Source organism: Protopterus annectens, chromosome 11.part0, assembly GCF_019279795.1.
Source record: "Protopterus annectens isolate FY-2018-M chromosome 11.part0, PAN1.0, whole genome shotgun sequence".
Lineage (NCBI taxonomy): Eukaryota > Metazoa > Chordata > Ceratodontiformes > Protopteridae > Protopterus > Protopterus annectens.
Window position 1 is genome coordinate 465,928,854 of NC_056745.1, and position 22,266 is coordinate 465,951,119.

The following is a 22,266-nucleotide window of genomic DNA, read 5'->3' on the forward strand; positions in this document are numbered from 1 at the left end:
GTACCACACGGCAAGAAAGACTGATGTAATGGCGTCGGCTGCATGTTTTATACCCCTAACAACCTGACGTCATGGAAGAAGGGACAGCAACCAACGCAGGACCCATGACTTTGTTAATCAGGCCGACTGAGGGCTACTGCAAGCAGATAACCCAAATGTGATGACTGCAACAGTGAAACATGAAGAACATCAGTTGGGTGGGGCTAATTATCTGACAGCTGCTGACCCGCCCACAGGTTACTGTCAAATTCCCTTGACACCTGCAGCAAACTAGTCAACTTTTGTTATACATTTTGGGTTGTATGACTTTAACAAAATGTCCTTTGGTGTAAACAAATAAAAATAATAAAAAAAAAAAACAACTTTCAACAGGGATTATAGTCCTACAACATGACAATACAAGAACAGGAGTGGTGCCAGTAATGAAAATGTTTTGTCACAGCAGGAATAGGGGGTCTGCACCAACATCTACTTCCCTCTGGCCTGTCTTTTTTACTGTGTCCCCCACCCCCTGTTTTCCCCATTGATTAAATGGGACTCGGACAAATGTATATTTATTAGTAACTGCTTATATTGGACTACTGAAATAGCTCAGCTGGAAGTTTTAAACCTCCTGCATCTTGGTTTCCCCTGCATTTGACCTGGAACAAAGCCTCACCAATATAAAATATTAACATAAAAAAGAAAGAAATAAAGTATGTACAGTTTATGGCCACTTAATATTATATTACTGTGACTGGTTAGAGGCGTGCTTACTAGCTCCCTGCTAGGATCGCCAGCAGCCAAACCTTTACGCTTTGTTCTTTCTCAATTCCTGGCCCTACCCTGGCCCTGACCTAATCTCTTGGCTTTCATGCCTGTTGGTTTCCATGTCTGTCTCCTCCTCTGCATCCTTTAGGGACCTGTTACAAAACTTCGTCCTCGCTCGTTTTTAATTTCATAACTTTCCTTTTATTTTTCACCTGAAAGGTTTCTCTCTTTGTAGCTTGTGTGCTACTCTCACTTTGAGGGTATCTTGTTGCTACTACTCTGTTTTCCCTGCTTCTTTCTAACCTCTTAATTTGACCCTCTCACTCCTTTATTGCTCTGATTATTGGCCGATTGTCTTTTTTCCTTGGTAACTCGGGATTTTGAAATAGGCCCGCTCTGTTCGTCCTCGCTATGCTTGGGCTCACTACTCTCTCCCACCCCCCCCATATCATTACCTTTATAGGTTATCCCCAGACACATCCATACCCTTACACCACACCCCTTCCTGTTATTCTGACCACTCAGTAAAGACCACACCCCTTCCTGTCCTCTAGGCTACTCAATCTCCATCCCTCCCCTCACTTTCTCACTTTCACTAATATCCCCATATAACCCAATCCCTTTTTACTCTAACACCCCATAACTGCCCCCAACTTCATCTTTACTTCCAATTCTTCATAACTCATTACTAATTATCTCATTATCAACCAACTCCTCCAGATTACTAAAAGCCACCTCCCACCAACCCTATTACCCTATCACACTCCACTACCCCGTCAGCCCTATTAACTAGTCTACTACAATCCTCAGCACAGTATCCAATTACTCTATCAACCCTCCTCTATATAAATAACCCTCCTCTATATAAATAACAATGTACCCCATTTACCAGTCAAAAACATTCTAAGACTTCTTCCCTATGCAATCTCCACAGCTACCCTACTTTTCCTCTCAACCTTAACCAGCTACCATGTCCATCTCCATCTTCCCCACAACATTACCCCCCCCACAGACAGACCTCTTCCCTAGACTGTAATTCAGCCCCAATAAACTTTCTATTTACTCCACACCTCTTCCAACCCTCCCAACACCAATTATCACCAACACAGACTGCTTCCAACAAAGAGTAGATCCCACACCTATCTAAAGCATACTAAAACCCTCATAAAACTCAACAAACTTTACCAATCTTTACTAAAAAACTCATAAGTAGTGGGGACATACACCCCAACCTAGGTCCAGCCACAACAGTCACCCCAAACCCCAACCTAATTAACACCCTACTGCATAGGCAAAAAACCTCTCTGCTCATTCTCACCCTAAATATGAGAAGTATCCTCAATAAGGTTCATGACCTACATGCCCTATTAGCTCTATACAAGCCAGACGTTGTCCTACTGACAGAGACCTGGCTAAAGCCCGAAATCCATGATAATGAAATTACAACTCCTGGGTATAATATCTACCGGAAGGACAGACTAAGAAAAAGGGGTTGGGGGTAGCCATAATGTACAAGAACCACCTTAACCTTGAACAACTATAAATTACCCTCCCAGATAGTAAAAATGGCAAACTCATTCTTGCCAAGTTTAAATTGAACCCCAAAAAACGTTATTACAGGAGGCTACATACCCCCCTGGAAACAACATTACAGTTATAGAAAACCTGCTAGAATGGGTCACAAACTTCCTACCTCAAGAAAATATCGTATTAGGTGACTAACATAGATTGGATTTTTGTTCTAGCCAAAATCCAGTTACCCACATCAACCTCCATGGGTTTACCCAAGTCATTACGTAACCCACCAGAAATGACAAAATAACCAAACAGTCCATACTGGACTGGATACTTGCATCCCAACCATCCCTGGATACTTACATCCCACCCATCCCTGGATACTTACATCCCACCCATCCCTTGCAGCCCAAGCTGGATGCCTTCCAGACATTCTCAGCGACTACCAACCAACATATCTACTGAGAACCAAAACTCTTCATATATGTCAAGTAACACAAAGAAGTCCAGAAACAAAAAACTTTAACCCTAGTGCCTTTAACAACGACCTTAAAAATTGCAACTGGACCACTTTAAAACAGTTATGACCTGATGAGGAAGTGTAATTCAACCTTCCTAAACATACTGAAAAAACGTGCTCCCCCGAACCACGAGAATAAAAGCCAGACATACCCCCTGGTTAACTAAAGCCACCAAAACTATTCTCAAAGAAAGGAACAAAGCATGGGAATAATTTCATAAAAACAAATCCCAAATAGAAAAACAAAAATACTTAGAACTGCGCAACAAAGTCAAGAAACTCATCAAAATAGGCAAAAATCACCTATTACCAAAATCTATAAGAAAAATATGCTAGAAACCCCCAAAAATTCTGGGCTGCAGTCAACTCTGTACTGCAACCTGGGAAACAACTACCCCCACACCCAAAACAGGGAAAAACAATGACAATATCCTCACACAGTTTAACAAATACTTTACTGAGACAATCCAGGCCCTAGCTAATAACCAAATAAACTCCACTCACTCAACCCCAACAAACACACCAGCCACAATGGAAACACAAGCTAGCAGCTCCCACTTTAGCTTCCAACCCAGTACCTATCAAAACCATCCAAAAACTCCTTCAAAAGCTCAAACCCATCACCCTGGCTGCAGTCAACCTACCCGCAGAATACCTCCAAATAGCAACAGCCGCCATGGCCTAGCCAGTTGCTATTCTCATCAACAGATCTATCACAGAGTGCAAAGTACCTCAACTATGGAAAATCTCCCATATCATACTGCTACACAAAAGAGGTTACTCCTTTGAACTCAATAACTATCATCCTATCGCTATCTTATCACCCATATCTAAAATCCTAGAAAGGATCATACACACTCAACTTATGAACTACCTCCTAGAATGCCATCTAAAAACCAAAATGGCTTTAGGCCCTTCCACAGTACATCCACCTTACTTGTATCATTCACGAATACTGTTAATTACCACAGAAATAATGGAAAACTTATCTCAGCCATATTTTTAGACCTATCCAAGGCTTTCAATATGGCTAACCACAACAGACTTCTCAACTCACTCTACCTTAAACCTTAGTTCCTCCATCACATGGATGAAGAGCTCTCTATCAGGTCGGCATCAGGCAGTAAAATGGCAAAACCAACTATCCCCTCTACTACCAGTATCCTTAGGAGTCCCTCAAGACTCCAACCTAGGCCCACTGCTCTTCACTCTATCCACCAATCAACTCCCATCCTCCACCCCCAGGGCCTCAGTTATTCAATACGCAGATGATACCACAATCATATGTTTAGCCCCCACTCTAGACCTTCTCCATTCACAAACACAAAAGCCCTTTCTCACTACCAGGAACCTGGTTCTGTAATCACCAGCTTACTCTTAACCCAAATAAAACAAAATGACTGAAGTTTTCATAGGTTCATACTAGGCTATCTGCCCTAGGGCATTTATAAGCCTAGTCAGAGTGTGTTTGGCTTTCGCCACTCTCTTAGATTAGTTGACTGTACCTCTGTATAGTAGGTCACAGAAGGTAGCCCTTTTAAGGTTAGTTTACTGTACCTCTGTCAAGCAGGGACACAGAAGAGATCCCAGGGGTAAACTTACGATCTCCCATCCACTCAGGATTTCTCTTGAAGAGGGTCAGTGAGGGGCTCTGCCTAACATGGATTGGGATTTTGTTCCAGAGTGAGGGGAGCCTCTGGGATATGAATCTGTCCCTCCAGCATGTCCTATTTATTTCTGTGCTGAGGTTCAAGTCCCTGGAGCGTGTAGCTCCAAGGGATTTGGATTTCCTGAGGTGAAGCATGTCCATTAATTCTGGGATGGACATGGCTTTATACGTCAGACACAGATCGCCTCTTTTACAGTTTGACACACTTGTCGTATGTGTGTATGACACTTTCCTCTCATAGAACCCCCCCCCCCCAACAGATAACTTCACAATAACCTCTGATAACAAAGCTGTAATCACCCCCAACTACCCACACCAAACCTTTAGGCATTGAAATAGACAACAACCTATGATTTGACCTGCACACTGCCCAAACTATCAAGAAAGTCAACAAAAAGCTTGGCCTGCTCTATCATAACAATTTCTCACAAACCAATCCAGAACCACAATAGCCAGGACACATCTGCTATCCACCCTCCTCTATGCACCCCCAGTCCTAACCAACCTTCATAAAGCCGACCTTAACAAGCTAGAATCCTGATGCAATAAGATAGCTAGATTTGCTACAGCATCTGTATGCTACAGCATCTGTATATAGGACACATCATTGCACCTCCCTCAAAAACCTAAACTGGTTAGAACTCCCTCTACTATTACAACTCACTAAACTGTCACTAGCATATAAGCTATACTATTACCGAGACAAAATCCCAGTCCTCCAACATCTAATATGATCTCACACCACAACACAAGCACTCAGGTCACTCCAAGGCAAGTACAAATATGACTCCGTCATTGTCCATGCTGGTGTGAATGACCCGAGACGTACCTCCCTGGACTACATGAAAAGAGACATAAAGGAGCTCTCTGAGCATGTAGCCCAGGCCGGTATGACCCTGACCTTGAGTAGCATCTTACCCTCACCAAGAATGATGCCACAATATGAAGACAAGATGATCAATTTCAACAATTGGCTTAAGTACTGGTGTCATTCAAAGGGGATCCAATGCCTGTCAGCTTGGGATGATATGCTCGACAAGCCACGATGCTTTGCTAGGGACGGCTTGCACCTGTCACCCCTGGGCTTTCGGATATTGGCAAAGGCTCTTGCTACCCCCATAGTGCCTTTTTTAGGCAAGGCTCAAAAGACAAACCCACCTCCATAGGTATCACAAGGGATAAGAAACTAAGAGTAATGCTACTCAACGCCAGAAGTCTAAACCTCAAGGTGCATGCACTCGAAACTCTCCTTAGCATGGAGAACATCGATATCTGTGCAGTAACAGAAACCTGGTTCAGGGCTCCGAGAGCACCCCAGCACTACCAGGTTATACCTCATACCATGCTTTTCGGCCCCAAAACTTGGACCGAACCACAAAAGGAGGGGGAGTATCGATATTCATCAAAGATACCCACACCTCCAGTTTGGTGGCAAAGCACGAAGCATCAGAGACTATCCATGTGCAACTAACAGTGGGTAAAACTGCCTTCCAGTTTATAGCCTGCTACAGACCACCCTCCCAAACCCAGGAACCCCACTCGGCCTTCCTGAGAACACTGGAAAATATGAAGGTCTCTCCAAACACCATTATATTGGGCGACTTCAACTACCCAAACATAGACTGGGAGCATTACTCTTGCTCCAACACCCTAGCCCAAAGGTTCCTAGAATTTATAAACTCAAATGCTATGGAACAACTTGTTACCACTCCCACAAGAGGGGAAAACATACTGGACCTGATCATCACCAACATGGGGACTCTATGCTCCAGACCAGAAGTGTATCCCTTACTGGTAAGATCAGACCATAAACTAATCTCATTGGATATTCACATCCCGACCCCACCCCCTGCCCAGAAAACCACAGTGAAAAACTTCTCTAAAGCAAATTTCACACTCCTCAAAACTGAGGTGGAATCCTTCAAAGCCCCGGCCTGTGGAAAATCGCCCAGACCGCAGAATCCTTTATAAACGCATTCTATGAACACCTTCAGGAATGCATGGATTATGCGATCCCAAATAAAACCAAGACCCAATCCTCCAAAGGCAGACGTCCTGTCTGGTGGACCCCAGCCATAAACAAACTATACAATAGAAGGAGCAAGCTACTAAATGATAGAGCAAAATCCCAAAAAGGGAAGGCATCACTGATCAGTATTAGCAAAAAACTACGGGCACACATAAAATTGTCTAAGGCCAGCTTCGAGAGAAAAATTGCACAGGACACTAAGGATAATCACAAGGCTTTCTTTAGTTATGTTAGGAACCTGGGTGGTAATTCCCAGACATGCTCAGAATTAGTCCAAAATGACAAAAAATACACCGAACCCACAGACATTGCCAAAATCCTAACTGACAGGTTCAGCGCAAACTTCTCTCCCCCCCCCCCCCCACCAAAAGGGCAAATATCTATCCCAGCAGAGTGCTGCCCCCCTGACATCTCAGATGCTCAGGTAAAAGCCGCCCCTCCAAAGCAAAAAACACAGCATCAATGGGACCAGATGGTGTCCCGGGCTGTGTCCTACATGAACTCCAAGAAGAGCTAAACCCAAACATAAAACTACTGTTCAATCTCAGCCTTACTACAGGATATGTGCCCAAAGAGTGGCGTACAGCAACAGTGGTCCCTCTCCATAAAGGTGGTGCCTCAACGGATCCTGGAAACTATCGCCCCATAAGCCTGACTAGCTTGGTCTGCAAAGCTATGGAAAGGATCATCATGGACCTCATAAATAAAGATATTGGGGACCTACAAACACTGGATCCTACCCAGTTCGGCTTTGTTAAGGGCAGATCTTGCCTCTTAAACCTGGTTGATTTCTTTGAAACAGTCACCAAGGCCATTGATGAGGGAAGGTGGTCCACACAGCCTACCTGGACCTCGCAAAAGCCTTCGATACAATACCCCACTCGGGCATTATAGATAAGCTCACCAGCTTAAATAGATAAGCTCACCAGCTTAAATATAAACCCCTATGTCACTAGATGGATTGCAAACTGGCTCAAGGACAGAACTCACATGGTTAGAATTGCTGGAGCCATGTCAGACTCCAAACCAGTTACAAGTGGTGTCCCACAAGGCTCAGTCCTGGGACCTCTCTTGTTCGGTATATATTTCTCGGAGGTACAGGCCAACACGGAAGGACTGTGGCTGACAAAGTTCGCAGATGACTGCAAACTGGGTGCCATAATAGACTCTCCAACCGACACAAGCATCCTCCAAAAGGGCCTCACAGAAACAGACAACTGGTGCCAGAGCCATGGCCTCAAGCTAAATGCCAAAAAGTGTATAGTCATCCCCTTTGGCAAACACAAAGTGCCCACAAATTACCACATAGGTGGTAATCTATTAAGTACAGAAGAAGTAATTAGGGACCTGGGGACCCAAGTTGATAGCAATCTCTCATTTGACAACCACGTGGCCAAAGTGGTTAGAAAAACATTTTATATAGCCCACCTAATCATGAAGGGATTCACATCTAGATCAGGGGAGGTCATCGTGCCTCTTTACTCATCCCTCATCAGGCCCATAATTGAGTACAATGCCCCTTTTGGGATGTACCTTACCAGACACCTGCAGCAACTGGAAAGACCCCAAAAGTACCTCACCAAGAGGATCAAAGGGCTCAAACAGATGCCATATGCTGCCCGGTTAAAAAAACTCCAGCTCTACTCAGTGGCATACCACCTGTTCAGAGGCGATCTGTGCCTGACGTATAAAGCCAAGTCCAACCCGGAATTAATGGACATGCTGCACCTCAGAAAATCCAAATCCCATCGAGCTACGCGCTCGAGAGACTTGAACCTCAGGACTGAAATAAATAGGACATGCTGGAGGGACAGATTCATAACCCAGAGGCTCCCTTCACTCTGGAATAAAATCCCAGTCCAGGTTAGGCAGAGTCCCTCATTGACTCTCTTCAAGAGGAATCTTGATGAGTGGATGGAAGATCGTAGGTTTACCCCGGGTATCACTTCTGTGTCACTGTTAGACAGAGGCACAGTATACTAACCTCGAAAAAGGGCATAGCAAAATAAATTTAAAATGGGTGGCAAAAGCCAAACACATTCTGGCTAGGCTTGTAAATGCTCTAGGGCAGATAGCCTAGTATGAACCTATGAACAAGAGCCTTGAGATCCAACACCCTTAATCTTCTAGAAGTCCCCAAATATAACAATGAAGCAGGGAAATCTCTCTTTAGCTACTACATATCCAAACTCTGGAACTCTCTATCAACAGCCCCTACACCCAATGCCTCCACTACACAATTTAAAAAACTCCCAAAAGACCACCTTACAAACAACTGGCTATGCTCCTGTAACACCCCTGGGTAAAGACAAGTATACAAGCCATAGACCAAAGTTTCCCACCAAGTTTCTAATTCTAATGTGACCTTATCAAAGCATAACTGCAAAATATTGCAACTATAAATTGTAAAGAAATGCATGCATAATATTTATAAGTCTGCTATATACCATAATGTACTAGAAGTGTGTCATCTCTGTATTGTAAATAGTTACTAGTCTGTAGTAGTATGATAGTGTATTGTATGTAAATTGAGCTTTTCTCCCCAGGCCTCTGCTGGAAACAGACATGCGTCCAGCCGGACTTCCCCGGTCAACAAATGTAAAATAAAAATAAATAAATAAACAGTATGTATTCTTGTGTGACAATGGAGTATTTTTCTACTGAACACCAACTGACCTTGCTGAACTGCTATACTGCTTTTTCACTCCATTTTCATCCACAAGCAGACAAAACAAGATGCCTTTTTAAAAATAAATGAGTACAGATCCCATTTCCAATGTGCATGGTTACTATATAGCTTAAAGAATTATATCCTTACCATCATGTAAGGGTCATCAACAATAGGATAGATGTAATCTGTTGTCTGTACCAGAGAAAGACCACCATGTCTTAGAGGAATAACACATGTATCCATTCCGATACCTACGATCAAAGAATAAACGTTGCATTACAAAATACTATCTGTGCGATATGTCTGAAACAGACTAAATATTTAACAAGTTGTCTAGCCATGGTCATTTCACTAAGCACACAGCAGTAAATTGTAGGGAGGCAGAAGGGTACTTATGTCAAAACAGAAATTTTGCAGTAGTGCTGCAGTTCTCACCGACTTCAGTATTATCAGTAACTTAACCAAGTTTTGTTTTCTCCTCTAAATTTTACATAGTTTAACAGCATCTCTGCCATAGGTGGTGGTGAGTCCATATTCTTCTACAACTCCATCACATTTATACTTATGTCATGATAACAGGTATGGAACTCTACCACATCCTAATAGCTATCAAGAAGATTCCTTGCCATATACTAACTACAGTCCCACTTTTATGATGTCCACTACATGAATCATATCTGAACCATCACAGTATCCCTTACTATAGAGTTAAACACTGTTACACTTGGCGATTTCAACTGCCCACATATAAATTGGAAGATGTGTACTACTGCAATATAAATATGCAATATGCTTCATAGATTTCAATGTCAACTCACTTCATCAGACAATGCTTTTTCGCTACCAAGGGTGGCAAATTTACTTGATTTGGTCAACAAAAACATTCTACCACTATGCCCTATACCTAGAGCTTTCCCATTGTTAGTTATTTGGTGCTCTTTACCATTCTGACCAAACCCAATATGCCCACAACTGTAAGGTAAACTATCTGATGACCTGATTTGGTTCAAGAGCCCTCCCTCTTGATGGCCTACTGGCTGACAACCAGGCACACAATGCACAACTCCTGGAAGTCCCTCTTGAGGCTATTAACTTGTATTTTTCCTGCTTTGGTTTGAATTTGTTCCTGTATATACTCAAGGTATCAGAGTACGGAACTGGCACTTCAAGGCTTGCATGGCTCAGGACTTTTTGCCAAAGTGATCAAACAGTCAAATTTCGCTATTATTTGGTAAAGGGCTCTTGGAGGTAAGCCAATATGATCCTTTCTCCAGAGATACCACAGCTGGGTCTGCCACTGGGTTCTTATACAGAAGCTTGTAGGAGTCAAGCACTCTACAGAAGTGGTCAGGCATTCTGGGGGTGGGTGAGGAAAATGAGCTGCACTGATTTATCAGAAAACACATCATCCAACATTTTGTGGATTAAAGGGATGCCAGGGCCTAGGTTCAGGCAAACAGGTTCAATAGTCTTGCTCGAGACTGGGAGAAATTTCTTAACTCCCAGTAGAACTCCTTCATTCTAAAGAACATCTCTGAAAGGTAAATCTGGTTACATGGCAGAGGACAAAAGTGTCTTCCTTGTCATATTACTCTTAAGAATCAAGGTCTCCAGGGTGAGAAGGTATCACCTTTTTATTTCCCAAGGGAGGTGGTTCTCTTTCCAGGTTGGGCTGCCTAGACTTCCTTAAATCTATGAAGTCCTGCACCAGCTTGTCTAGTTCCTCTTGAAGGACCTGGGCAGAAGTGGCAGGGGATCCAGCCTGCGTCAGCAGAGGCAATGCTGTTTGGGTGGGTTGACAACACCTCAGGCTGCAGGCAAGTGGCCATGACATCAATCCAGCTCCCACGGATTTCCTACCCAACAATAGCCACGGAAACACTGCCCTCTCACCTTTTGTCATTAGAATCTTGGCATTAGAAGCCACTGCCTATGAAGCAGCTCCAGATCCAACAAAACATCAGTATGGTGCTGGCTAGTGAAGACTTGCACTGGGCCACAGTCACTGCAGTCTCCAGAGGGGTCATGCCCGAGGACTTGAGCCTAAAACGCATTGAACTAGGAGGCTGTGAAAGAGCTTCACCTGTGACAACAATTTTAAGCCAAGTGAGCAGTCAGACAGAGATGTCATTAGTCTCCCACACATCCTTCTCTTCAGCTGTTTCTCTTTACACTACTTTGAGACAATGGCTTGGAAATTGGCAGACATCAAATCTAGCACCGAATGAGCAATTTGGCACATCGTGCTATGGGGGCCTAAACAAAACAGGCAATAGGAATGGTTCCCACATGATAGACAATTAACTTTTCTGAACAGGAAACATCTAAATACTATTATGGATAAAAGGTGGTTCGCCAACTAGCTGCTTAGCAGAGTCTTTGTTTGAGGCTGAATGACGCACAGATGATGTTTGCACACATGGTCTTATGCAACAGACTGACATAGTAAGAAAGGAGTGAAGATGGCACCAGCCAATGACTTCTTTATACCATTGATGTCCTGATTATGTCAGCCAGTAAGGGCATCCACCAGCTGTGGGATGGTGAAAGCCTTTGGTATTTAGGCTGGCCGTGGGCTTCTACATGACAGGAAGTCCAAAAATTAAACGATATGTACGCACCATAACTAGGCACCTGTGTTTTCCATTTTCATTTTTCCTCAACCAGTGGTTTACAGATCTGATTCTTGGATCTGACTTGGTCGCATATTTCAGAATTTGGATCCAACTCTCTAGCTCCTTCCTCTACCCATAATGACCTAGTCCATTCGCAATACCTCAGATCAAGTTTGCTCCTATAAAATCCCAATTAAATAAGGAAAATGACAGCTCAAAGAATAGGGCTCAAACCCAGAACTATAAGTTCCAATAAAAAATCCAACAGGTTCCTCCAAAAGATTTTAGGAATGGGCATGGATGGGGGAAGCTGAGGAAGAATGAAAATGGACATTACAGATGCCTAGTTATGGTGAGTACATATCTTAAATCTGATGTTGTCCATTTCATTCTTCCTCAACCAATGGGACAGAGTTCTAAGCTACATTAATCTTGGGTGGCCCTCATTGGAAGGATATTCCGGAGGACCACTGAGCCAAAGGCAACTCTGCTTCTGGATATTAGATCCAATTTGTAATGAGCAACAAATGAGTAACAAAGGTGAGAGTACTTGACCATGTGGCTGCTATGCATATATCATCAATAGAAGTTTTGACCAAAAGGCAGATGAAATGGCCATGGATCTAGTTGAGTGGGCTTTGAGCGGTCTTGGTAGAGAAATGCCTTGTTGAGAATACATCCAAGAAATACAAATCAGTTCTCCATTTAGCCAACGTAACTTTAGAAACTGGATAACCCAGCTGATTTGGAAAATAGGATACAAATATCTGATCTGATTTTCTAATTTGTTTTAGTCTGTGTAGTTTAAAATAGAACTGTCCATGCATATTCAGTACATGTAGTATGTATTCTCCTTTGCTTGAAAATGTTGGAAAGAAAACCAGTAAATGAATGGATAAGTTAATGTTAGATTCAGAAGCCATGAAGTATTTGTTCATAAAGTTTCCCTATCTTTATGGAAAATAACATAAGGAGTCTTTGATGAAAGAGCCTGGGGTTCAGAAATTCTTTTTGAAGAAGTGATAACTACTAAAAAGGCCATTTTCCAAGATACAAATTTTAAATCATTTCTTACTGAAGGTTCAAAGGATTTCAGAGTCAGACCTTGTAGTAACACAATCAGATCGCAGGGAGGTGAAGGATCCTTTACTGGAGATCTAGGGAGAAAAGTGCCTTTCAGAAAAGCTTTACAAAACTTGAAAGAAGCCAAAGAATAATTTGTATCTCCTATATGAAAATTTGAAACTGCTGCCAATTGGGGTCTGTATTAGATGAACGAAAGTTCATCTTCGCGAACGCTCACATGAGCGAATACTGCGGAACTCGAAACCGCAATTGCGAGATCGTGGTACAGTGAATATGGGAATATTTGCCCTTTCCTCACTGTAGTGCGATCTCGGAGTTGGAATATATATTTAGGGGGTGGGTGGGGGGCGCAGCCCCCCACAATTGCAGTTTCGAGTACCTGGATATTCGCTCATGTGAGCGTTTGCTAAGATGAACTTTCGTTCATCTAATATAGACCCTGCCAATTGTACCTGAATCTTAGAAAAACTATCTCCTTCACTGAAAAGAGCAGACAGAAAATCAAGAACAGCAGAGACCGCTAGGATAAAAAAATGTTATGTACTGGGGAAGAAAGCCTGGGCTGTCCGGCTATTACTGGAAGCGTAGAAACCATGCGATTAGTTTGAGAGCTGGGATATTGGGATGACTCATCCTTGAAGGGTGTGACAGGAGATCTAGAGATGTCCAGCATCCAGGGAGGATAGTGAAGATGAGACCAAGGGAAGGGGAAAAGTACACCTATCAAGGTCAGCAGAGGGCAGTGAAGATGACACAGATCTTCAACCAAATCACTTTCTGCCGGAATTTGGGGATCAAGGGAAGTGGGGGATAAGCAAAAAGTAGACTATGTGACCAAGCGTGGAATATAGCATCTCTCGGTTACTCCCCCTGAGGGGGGGGATCACAGCAAAATACCTGCTGCTCTTGTTGTGGGTGAAAGTTTGCAGCAAGGCTGGTCTCGACAACGGAAATTTCCTTCACCACTGTGAGAGACCACTCATGAGACATCAGAATGGACCTGATTAGTTTGTACGCTAATACCTTGGTTCCCCCAAAATGTGCGCTGCAACTAGAAAGCGGCTGGTGAAGATTGCCCATTGCCACACTCTCATAACCTTTCTGCAGAGAAGGTAAGATCAGGTTCCTCCTTTTTTGTTCATGTACCACACTACAGACATGTTGTCAGTTTGAATTGCAATGGTCTCTAGAGAGAGAGTATCTTGAAATGTCTGCAACGCTAACAGAGCTGCTCTCATCTCCAGGAAATTAACAAGCAAATTGCTCTCCTGATTGGAATGATACATCTTGGACCATCCTTCCCAAGGAATGCCCCCCACACACACCACAACTGGGAGGCATCTGCAGTCACAGTGGCCAATGGGGGTGGTAGAACAAAAGGTCAACCTAGACAAACATCATCCAGCTGGATTTGCCAATAGATGTGGTGTTTACAAATTGGTGTAAGCTTGACTGGAAAGGACAGGGGATGTTGAAGAATACACTACTGAACAGCTAGAGTACACTGAAAAAAGTGCATTAAGTATCATGCTACGGTAAGATGTTTGCTGCTGCCATAGATCCCAGAGCTTGAAGAAAGAATATGGCTGCAGGAGACAGATGGGAAAAAATTTGATGAACCTGAGACCGGATTGTGTCTATGCAATAAGTTGGTAAGGATGCAATTTGAGTAGTCATGTTCAGATGTGTGCCAATAAACTCCATGCTCTGTACTGGTGTGAGATTTGATTTGGTGTAATTGATAGTTACTCCTGGCGAATGACAAATCTGGAGCAAATAGTCCCTGGATTGTTGAAGGACATGCATGGAAGGGGCAGTGAGGAGCCAGTCGTCTAGATATGAAATGCTGTGTCTCAAGCGAGCTGCCACCATGGCTATAAATTTGATGGCCACCCTGGGGGCTGTGGTGAGTCCAAAGATCAGGGCTTTGAATTGGTAATGACTGGCTCCCAGCCAAAAGCATATATATCTTCAGGAGTGCTGGTTTATTTTGATATGATAGTACGCAGCCTGAAGATCTACACACAGCACAGCCAAGTGTCCTTGCAAAGAAATGGCAGAATGGACTTAATCATGACCAATTCGGAAATTTGACTTTTTCACATTCAGACTCAGTTTGCTCAGATCCAAAAATTGGTCTTAGGTTCCCTGTCTTTTTGTGCACTAAAACGAAACAGGAGTAAGTTCTGAATCCTATTTGGTCTGGTAGGACCTCTTGTATTACTTTTGTCTAGCAGCTTTTGAATTTCTTGGGCTGCTGCGTCTCTCTGACTGGGTGAAATATGGGGAAGCTTTATTCTTTTGTAGACTGCTGGTTGGAAAAATGGTATGGAACAACCTCTGAATATTATTTTTAGCACCCAAGACTTTTGATATAGCAGCCCAGGAGTCTGGGTGCAAAAACTATCATCCCCCAGCTGCCTCCAGAGGTGGGCAGTTGGGCAGCACTTTAGCAGTGAAGTCTACCCGGAAAGGAATCATGGAAACCCGGACTTTGCAGGCATCCTCTGCCTCTGGGGCAACGTTTACCATTAAAACTGCCTCCTCTGTCTTTGAAGAAGTTGTCCCCATACAAATCTTGGAAACGTCCCAGAGATTTGCTGAACCACAATTTTTTACCTTGCCTCCGATTTCTAGAGAAGGTTTGTTAAGGTCTCGAAAACTTTATTCCCACTACAGAGAGGGTCTTTCCTTCTTGTTCACTGTGGGATACGCACTTCTTTCACAGATGGAACAAATAAAGAGGTTCCATCAAAAGGAGCTTTAATAAAAGACATCTTGAAAGGCTCCGCAAAATCACATCGCTGCATCCAGGCAGATCTCCTTATGGCAATGCCTGAACCTGCAGCCCGTAAGATGACTTCAGCTGCATGAGAGATCAACCTCATGGACGTGTTGGAAATTGACAAAAGACTAGCCAGCTGAGAAGATGATCTTTTGAAATCCTCTGCAGACATGGATTCGGAGAGAGAATTTGATAGTTCTTTGGTCAAATTTCTCTGTAGTCTTGTGAAATGTGCCAAGAGACCTCAAGGCGAATGTCACAGAGGCAAAGACTTGCTTTCCAAATCTGTCCAGCGCCCTAAACTCTCTGTTTGGAGGGTGGACAGATTAGCTCTTTTCTGCGGCCGCCACTACAATCCAAACTATTACTGATGCCAGAAAGTCTGCTCTTCAATTTTTCCCTTAGAACATGCTTGTTCTTTAACTCTTGCACTTCAATTAGCTTAATTGTCTAGCACTTTAACAGGCTTTTGCAGCATTTATTTGCAGCACACTTAGGTGCTATAAGCACCTAGATGTTCTTATGTAGTAACAGCACCAGTACATATTAGTTATGACCACCCCTCCTTGTATGATTGTAGGGCAATTTCCTGTGCTTTCTCCTGCTAACCTGGTGCACTTGGGCATTCTGAGACAGTGTGGCAACTGTCTCATGTAGAGACAACACTCTCCTCTTACCTCCCAACACTCATACATGTGAGAGATGCACTTATATCACCACGCTGGAAGCAATGCACAGCCAAGACCAGACTAGCTGGTCAAGAGAAGAAGGTCAACACCTGCAACTCACTACATGGAACGCACAGCCCTCTGAAACACAAACCATCACAACCCATACATAGAAACACAAACCATACACACAGCTTCGTGGAGGCTCTCAAAACTTTACCCAAACAGAGACCCCCAGAGACAGAAATGCACTCTACCACCACAGCACAACACCAACCCCAGAACACATAGCTCACCACCACAGTGTGCCCCTCAAACTAAGCCCTTAAGGCAAAACACTTTATAATGCATTAACCATTGGAGACTCAACTGTAAGGCACACATGTCCCACTCACTAGGTTGAACAAGGAGAAGGTAACGTCAGTTGTCTATCAGGTGCCAGGATCCTCCACATAACACATGCACTCAGGTCACTCCACAACAAGTACAAACATGACTCAATCATTGCCCATGTGGGTGTGAATGAACCGAGACATACCTCCCTGGACTACATGAAAAGAGATGATGGAACTCTCGGCTTATGTGGCCCAGGCAAGTATGACCCTAGCCCTAAGCAGTATTCTACTGTCACCCAGAATGATACAACAGTACAAGCAGAAAATGATTGACTTCAAATAACTGGCTAAGTTTCTGGTGTCATTCTAAGGGGATCCAGATTCTGTCTCCCTGGGATGACATGATCGACACACCTCGATGCTTTGCCAGAGACAGCCTGCATCTGTCACCCCCTGGGATTCCAGCTAAGGCTCTTGCCACCCCTATTGTGCCTTTTTTAGGCAGTATTCCAAAGACCAAAATTCCACCATAACGGCTACAAACAAATGCAATCGGCAGGTCATGCTGCTCATTGCTAGATGTCAAGATACACTCCCGTGAAGCTCTCCTCAAAAGTCTCCTCAAAATGGGAGAATGTCGACATCTGTGCTGTAATGGAGACTTGGTTTAGAGAGGCAGAAAGCACCCCTGCACTCGCAGGCTACAACTCATTCCATACCTTTCGGCCCCAGAATACAGCCGGAAGCTCCACAGGTGGTGTTGTCTCCATATTCATATAGGATACGTACACTTCTAAACTGGTAGCCCAGCATAATGCATTCGAGATACTTCAGGTACAACACTGGGTTCATAGGTTATCTGCCCTAGGGCATTTATAAGCCTAGCCAGAGTGTGTTTGGCTTTCGCCACCCATTTTAAAATAATTTTGCTATGCCCTTTTTCGAGGTTAGTATACTGTGCCTCTGTCTAACAGTGACACAGAAGTGATACCCGGGGTAAACCTACGATCTCCCATCCACTCATCAAGATTCCACTTGGGGAGTCAATGAGGGACTCTGCCTAATCTGGGCTGGGATTTTATTCCAGAGTGAAGGGAGCCTCTGGGTTATGAATCTGTCCCGCCAGCATGTCCTATTTATTTCAGTGCTGAGGTTCAAGTCTTTTGAGCGTGTAGCTCGATGGGATTTGGATTTTCTGAGGTGCAGCATGTCCAATAATTCCGGGTTGGACATGGCTTTATACGTCAGGCACAAATCGCCTCTGAGCAGGCGGTATGCCACTGAGTAGAGATGGAGTTTCTTTAACCGGGCAGCATATGGCATCTGTTTGAGCCCTTTGATCCTCTTGGTGAGGTACTTTTGGGGTCTTTCCAGTTGCTGCAGGTGTCTGGTAAGGTACATCCCAAAAGGGGCATTGTACTCAATTATGGGCCTGATGAGGGATGAGTAAAGAGGCACGATGACCTCCTCTGATCTAGATGTGAATCCCTTCATGATTAGGTGGGCTATATAAAATGTTTTTCTAACCACTTTGGCCACGTGGTTGTCAAATGAGAGATTGCTATCAACTTGGGTCCCCAGGTCCCTAATTACTTCTTCTGTACTTAATGGATTACCACCTATGTGGTAATTTGTGGGCACTTTGCTTTTGCCAAAGGGAATGACTATACACTTTTTGGCGTTTAGCTTGAGGCCATGGCTCTGGCACCAGTTGTCTGTTTCTATGACGCCCCTTTTGGAGGATGCTTGTGTCGGCTGGAGTGTCGATTATGGCACCCAGTTTGCAGTCATCTGCAAATTTGGTCAGCCACAGTCCTTCCATGCTGGCCTGTACCGCCGAGAAATATATACCGAACAAGAGAGGTCCCAGGACTGAGCCTTGTGGGACGCCACTTGTAACTGGTTTGGAGTCTGACATGGCTCCAGCAATTCTAACCATGTGGGTTCTGTCCTTGAGCCAGTTTGCAACCCATCTAGTGACATAGGGGTTTATATTTAAGCTGGTGAGCTCATCTATAATGCCCGAGTGGGGTATTGTATCGAAGGCTATTGCGAGGTCCAGGTAGGCTGTGTGGACCACCTTCCCCTTCGTCAATGGCCTTAGTGACTGTTACAAAGAAATCAACCAGGTTTAAGAGGCAGGATCTGCCCTTAAAGTCAAACTGGGTAGGATCCAGTGTCTGTAGGTCCCCAATATCTTTATTTATGAGGTCCATGATGATCCTTTCCATAGCTTTGCAGACCAAGCTAGTCAGGCTTATGGGGCGATAGTTTCCAGGATCCGCTGAGGCACCACCTTTGTGGAGAGGGACCACTGTTGCTGTACGCCACTCTTTGGGTACATATCCTGTAGTAAGGCTGAGATTGAACAGTAGTTTTATGTTTGGGTTTAGCTCTTCTTGGAGTTCATGTAGGACGCAGCCCGGGACACCGTCTGGTCCCATTGATGCTGTGTTTTTGCTTTGGAGAGGGCAGCTCTTACCTGAGCATCTGAGATGTCAGGGGGGCAGCACTCTGCTGGGATAGATATTTGCCCTTTTGGTGGGGAGGGGGGGGGAGAAGTTTGTGCTGAACCTGTCAGCTAGGATGTTGGCAATGTCTGTGGGTTCAGTGTATTTTTTGTCATTTTGGACTAATTCTGAGCATATCTGGGAATTCCCACCCAGGTTCCTAACATAACTAAAGAAAGCCTTGTGATTACCCTTAGTGTCCTGTGCAATTTTTCTCTCGAAGCTGGCCTTAGACGATTTTGAGTGCCCGAAGTTTTTTGCTAATACTGATCAAAGATGCCTTCCCTTTTAAGGGTAAGACGGCTATACAAGTCATAGCCTGCTACAGAATCCCAACCATGTCCCTAGACTCTCACTCAAGTTCCTAAGCACCCTGGAATCTATCAAGGTCCAACCCACTACTCACACTGGGTGACTTCAACTACCCTTCCATTAACTGGGGAAACTATTCAAGTACCAATGTACAGGCCCAAAGCTTCCTGAATTTATCAATTCCAACACCCTGGACCACCTCATTCTAACCCCCACTAGAGGGAGCAACATTCTCGACCTGGTTATCACCAACATGGGAGACTGTTGCTCCACACCTATAGTCAATTCCTCCCTGGTTAAATCCAACCACAAACTGATCACCATGGAAATCTCCATCTCAGCTACACCCCTCGCTAAGGTGACCACCCTGAAAAACTCCTCCAAAGCTGACTTTGGACTTCTAAAAAACAGATGTGGCTAACTTCTCGGCACCCATGCCAATGGAAAATAGCTGCAAGGCTGCCGAATCATACACCAATGCACTGTACAAGCACATACACAAATGCATGGATCTTGCCGTACCCAAGAGAACCAAGATGCTCTCCTCCAAAAAAGGAAGCCAATCTGGTGGTCCCCAGCCATCAATAAACTCGACAACAGAAGGAATAAACTGTTGCAGAAAAAAATGAAGTCAAAAGACTGGAAAAACTCCCTTATCAGTCTCAACAAAAAGTTGAGATCCCTTATCAAATCCTCTAAAGCCAGCTACAAAGACAGAATTGCGGCTGACACCAAAAACAACCACAAATTCTTATATAGCTACATCAAGAAACTCCAAGGCAATACCCAGATTTGCTCCGAATTACTGCACAATGGTACCTCCTATACTGAACCAACAGATATAGCCAACATACTGGCCAACAGATTCAGTGCTAACTTTAACCACCCCCAGGCCCTATCATAATACCTGAAGAAAGCCTGGTACCCACCATTTCTGCAGCACAGATAAAAGCTGCATTGTCCAAAGTCAAGAATACAGCATCCATGGGACCTGATAATATCCCTGGCTGTGTCCTACATGAGCTACAAAGTCAACTGGTGCCACACCCGTGTGCCCTGTTCAATCACAGCCTTACCTCAAGCTTTGTCCCCAATGAATGGTGCACTGCTACAGTCATTCCTCTCCATAACGGGGGAGTGACTACAGATGAGTCTGGTATGCAATGCTATGAAGTGCATCATCATGGACTGCTTAACAAAGATATAGGCAATCTCCAAACTCTTGGCCCCACACAGTTTGGCTTTGAAAAGGGGAGATCCTGCCTGCCGAACCTGGTTGACTTCTTCAAGGCAGTCACCAAGGATGTGGATGAGGTTAAGACCGTGCATACAGCCTACCTTGACCTGGCCAAGGCCTTTGATTTACCACTCGGGTATCATTGATAAACTCACCAAACTAGGCATCAATCCTTCTATCACTACATGGGTTGCAAATTGGCTCACGGACAGGGCCCACAGAAGTTGCGGATTCCAAGTCTGACTGTCGACCAGTCATGAGTGTAGTCCCACAGGGCTTGGTCCTCGGCCCTCTCCTGTTTGGCATCTACTTCTCAAAAGTTCAGGCCAACACAGAAGGACTTTGGCTGACCAAGTTCGCTGGCTGATGACTGCAAGCTAGGAGTCATCAACTCCCCAAGTGATGCAGACACCCTACAAAAGGGCCTCTCTGAGACTGATAACTGGTGTTGGAACCATGGCCTTAAGCTTAATGCCAAAAAATGGATGATCATTCCCTTTGGAAAAAAACTCTGCTCCCATGCATTACCACGTTGATAAGAGCCCAATGAACAGTGAAGGGGCCATAAGAGATCAGGGCACCCAGGTCGACAGTCACCTCACCTTCGACCACCACATTGCCACTGTGGTCAGAAAATCATTCTACGTGGCACATCTTATAACCAAAGGTTTTGCATCCAGGAAAAAAAGAGGTCATCATCCCTCTATACCCATCCCTCATTAGACCAATCATCGAATATAATTTACCATTTGGCATGTACCTGACAAGACACCTGCAACAGCTGGAGGCGCCACAAAAGTACTTCACAAAAAGGATCCTGGCCCTTAAACACATGTCCTACATGGACAGACTCAAGATGTTTTCAGTCTCTTATCGTCTACTTAGAGGTGACCTCTGCTTGACTTACAAGGCCAAGTCTGACCCAGCCCTACTTGAAATGCTACACTTAAAGAAATCCCAATCCCCTCCATGCCACACACTCCAGAGATCACAACCTCATTACCACAATCAACAGAACATGCTGGAGGAACAGGTTCATCTCCCAAAGACTGCCCATTCATGTCAAGCAGAGAACCTCGCTGGCCCTCTTCAAGAGAAATCTTGACGAGTGGATGGGTAATAAAGTTCACCCCAGGGATCACTCCAGTTGCCCTACTGGATAGAGACACTGTGAACCAATATCGGGTGGCACGTTGCCAGGGCAATTTTTTGGGGCTAGGCTTGTAAAGGCCATTAGCCTAGTACACACCTATGAACCTATAACATCTACTGGGACTACTTTGCTCCAGTGGAGCTTACCCTTGAATTTATCAGCTCATCTCCGTATAGGTTCAATGGAATCCAGCTCCTTCCATGACCAGCAAGAGACTAAATCAATGAGCTCATACGCCAGGGGGCTAACCATAGACATAGATGGGCCACCAATGTTTTCCTAGCATATGAACAGTTACAGTGTTTGTGCTGAAAGGAAAGTGAACTTAATGAGAAATGTATGCTCTTCATAACTACATAAGAAGCTTCCACAACAAATAACTGAAGTATGTCAAATTATGGCAAGTACCTG

At 44.2% G+C, this 22,266-nt stretch overlaps 1 protein-coding gene across 6 annotated transcripts in view; it reads right to left on the bottom strand.

The window, feature by feature from the left end:
- Nucleotides 1-22,266, bottom strand: part of SEPHS1 (selenophosphate synthetase 1) — a 935,453-nt gene that overhangs the window by 673,387 nt on the left and 239,800 nt on the right. For all 6 annotated transcript variants that reach the window (XM_044087973.1, XM_044087969.1, XM_044087972.1 and 3 more), the window contains one exon: nt 9,302-9,405. In XM_044087973.1, coding sequence (XP_043943908.1) covers nt 9,302-9,405 — 104 coding nt within the window. The remainder of the gene's footprint in view (nt 1-9,301; nt 9,406-22,266) is intronic.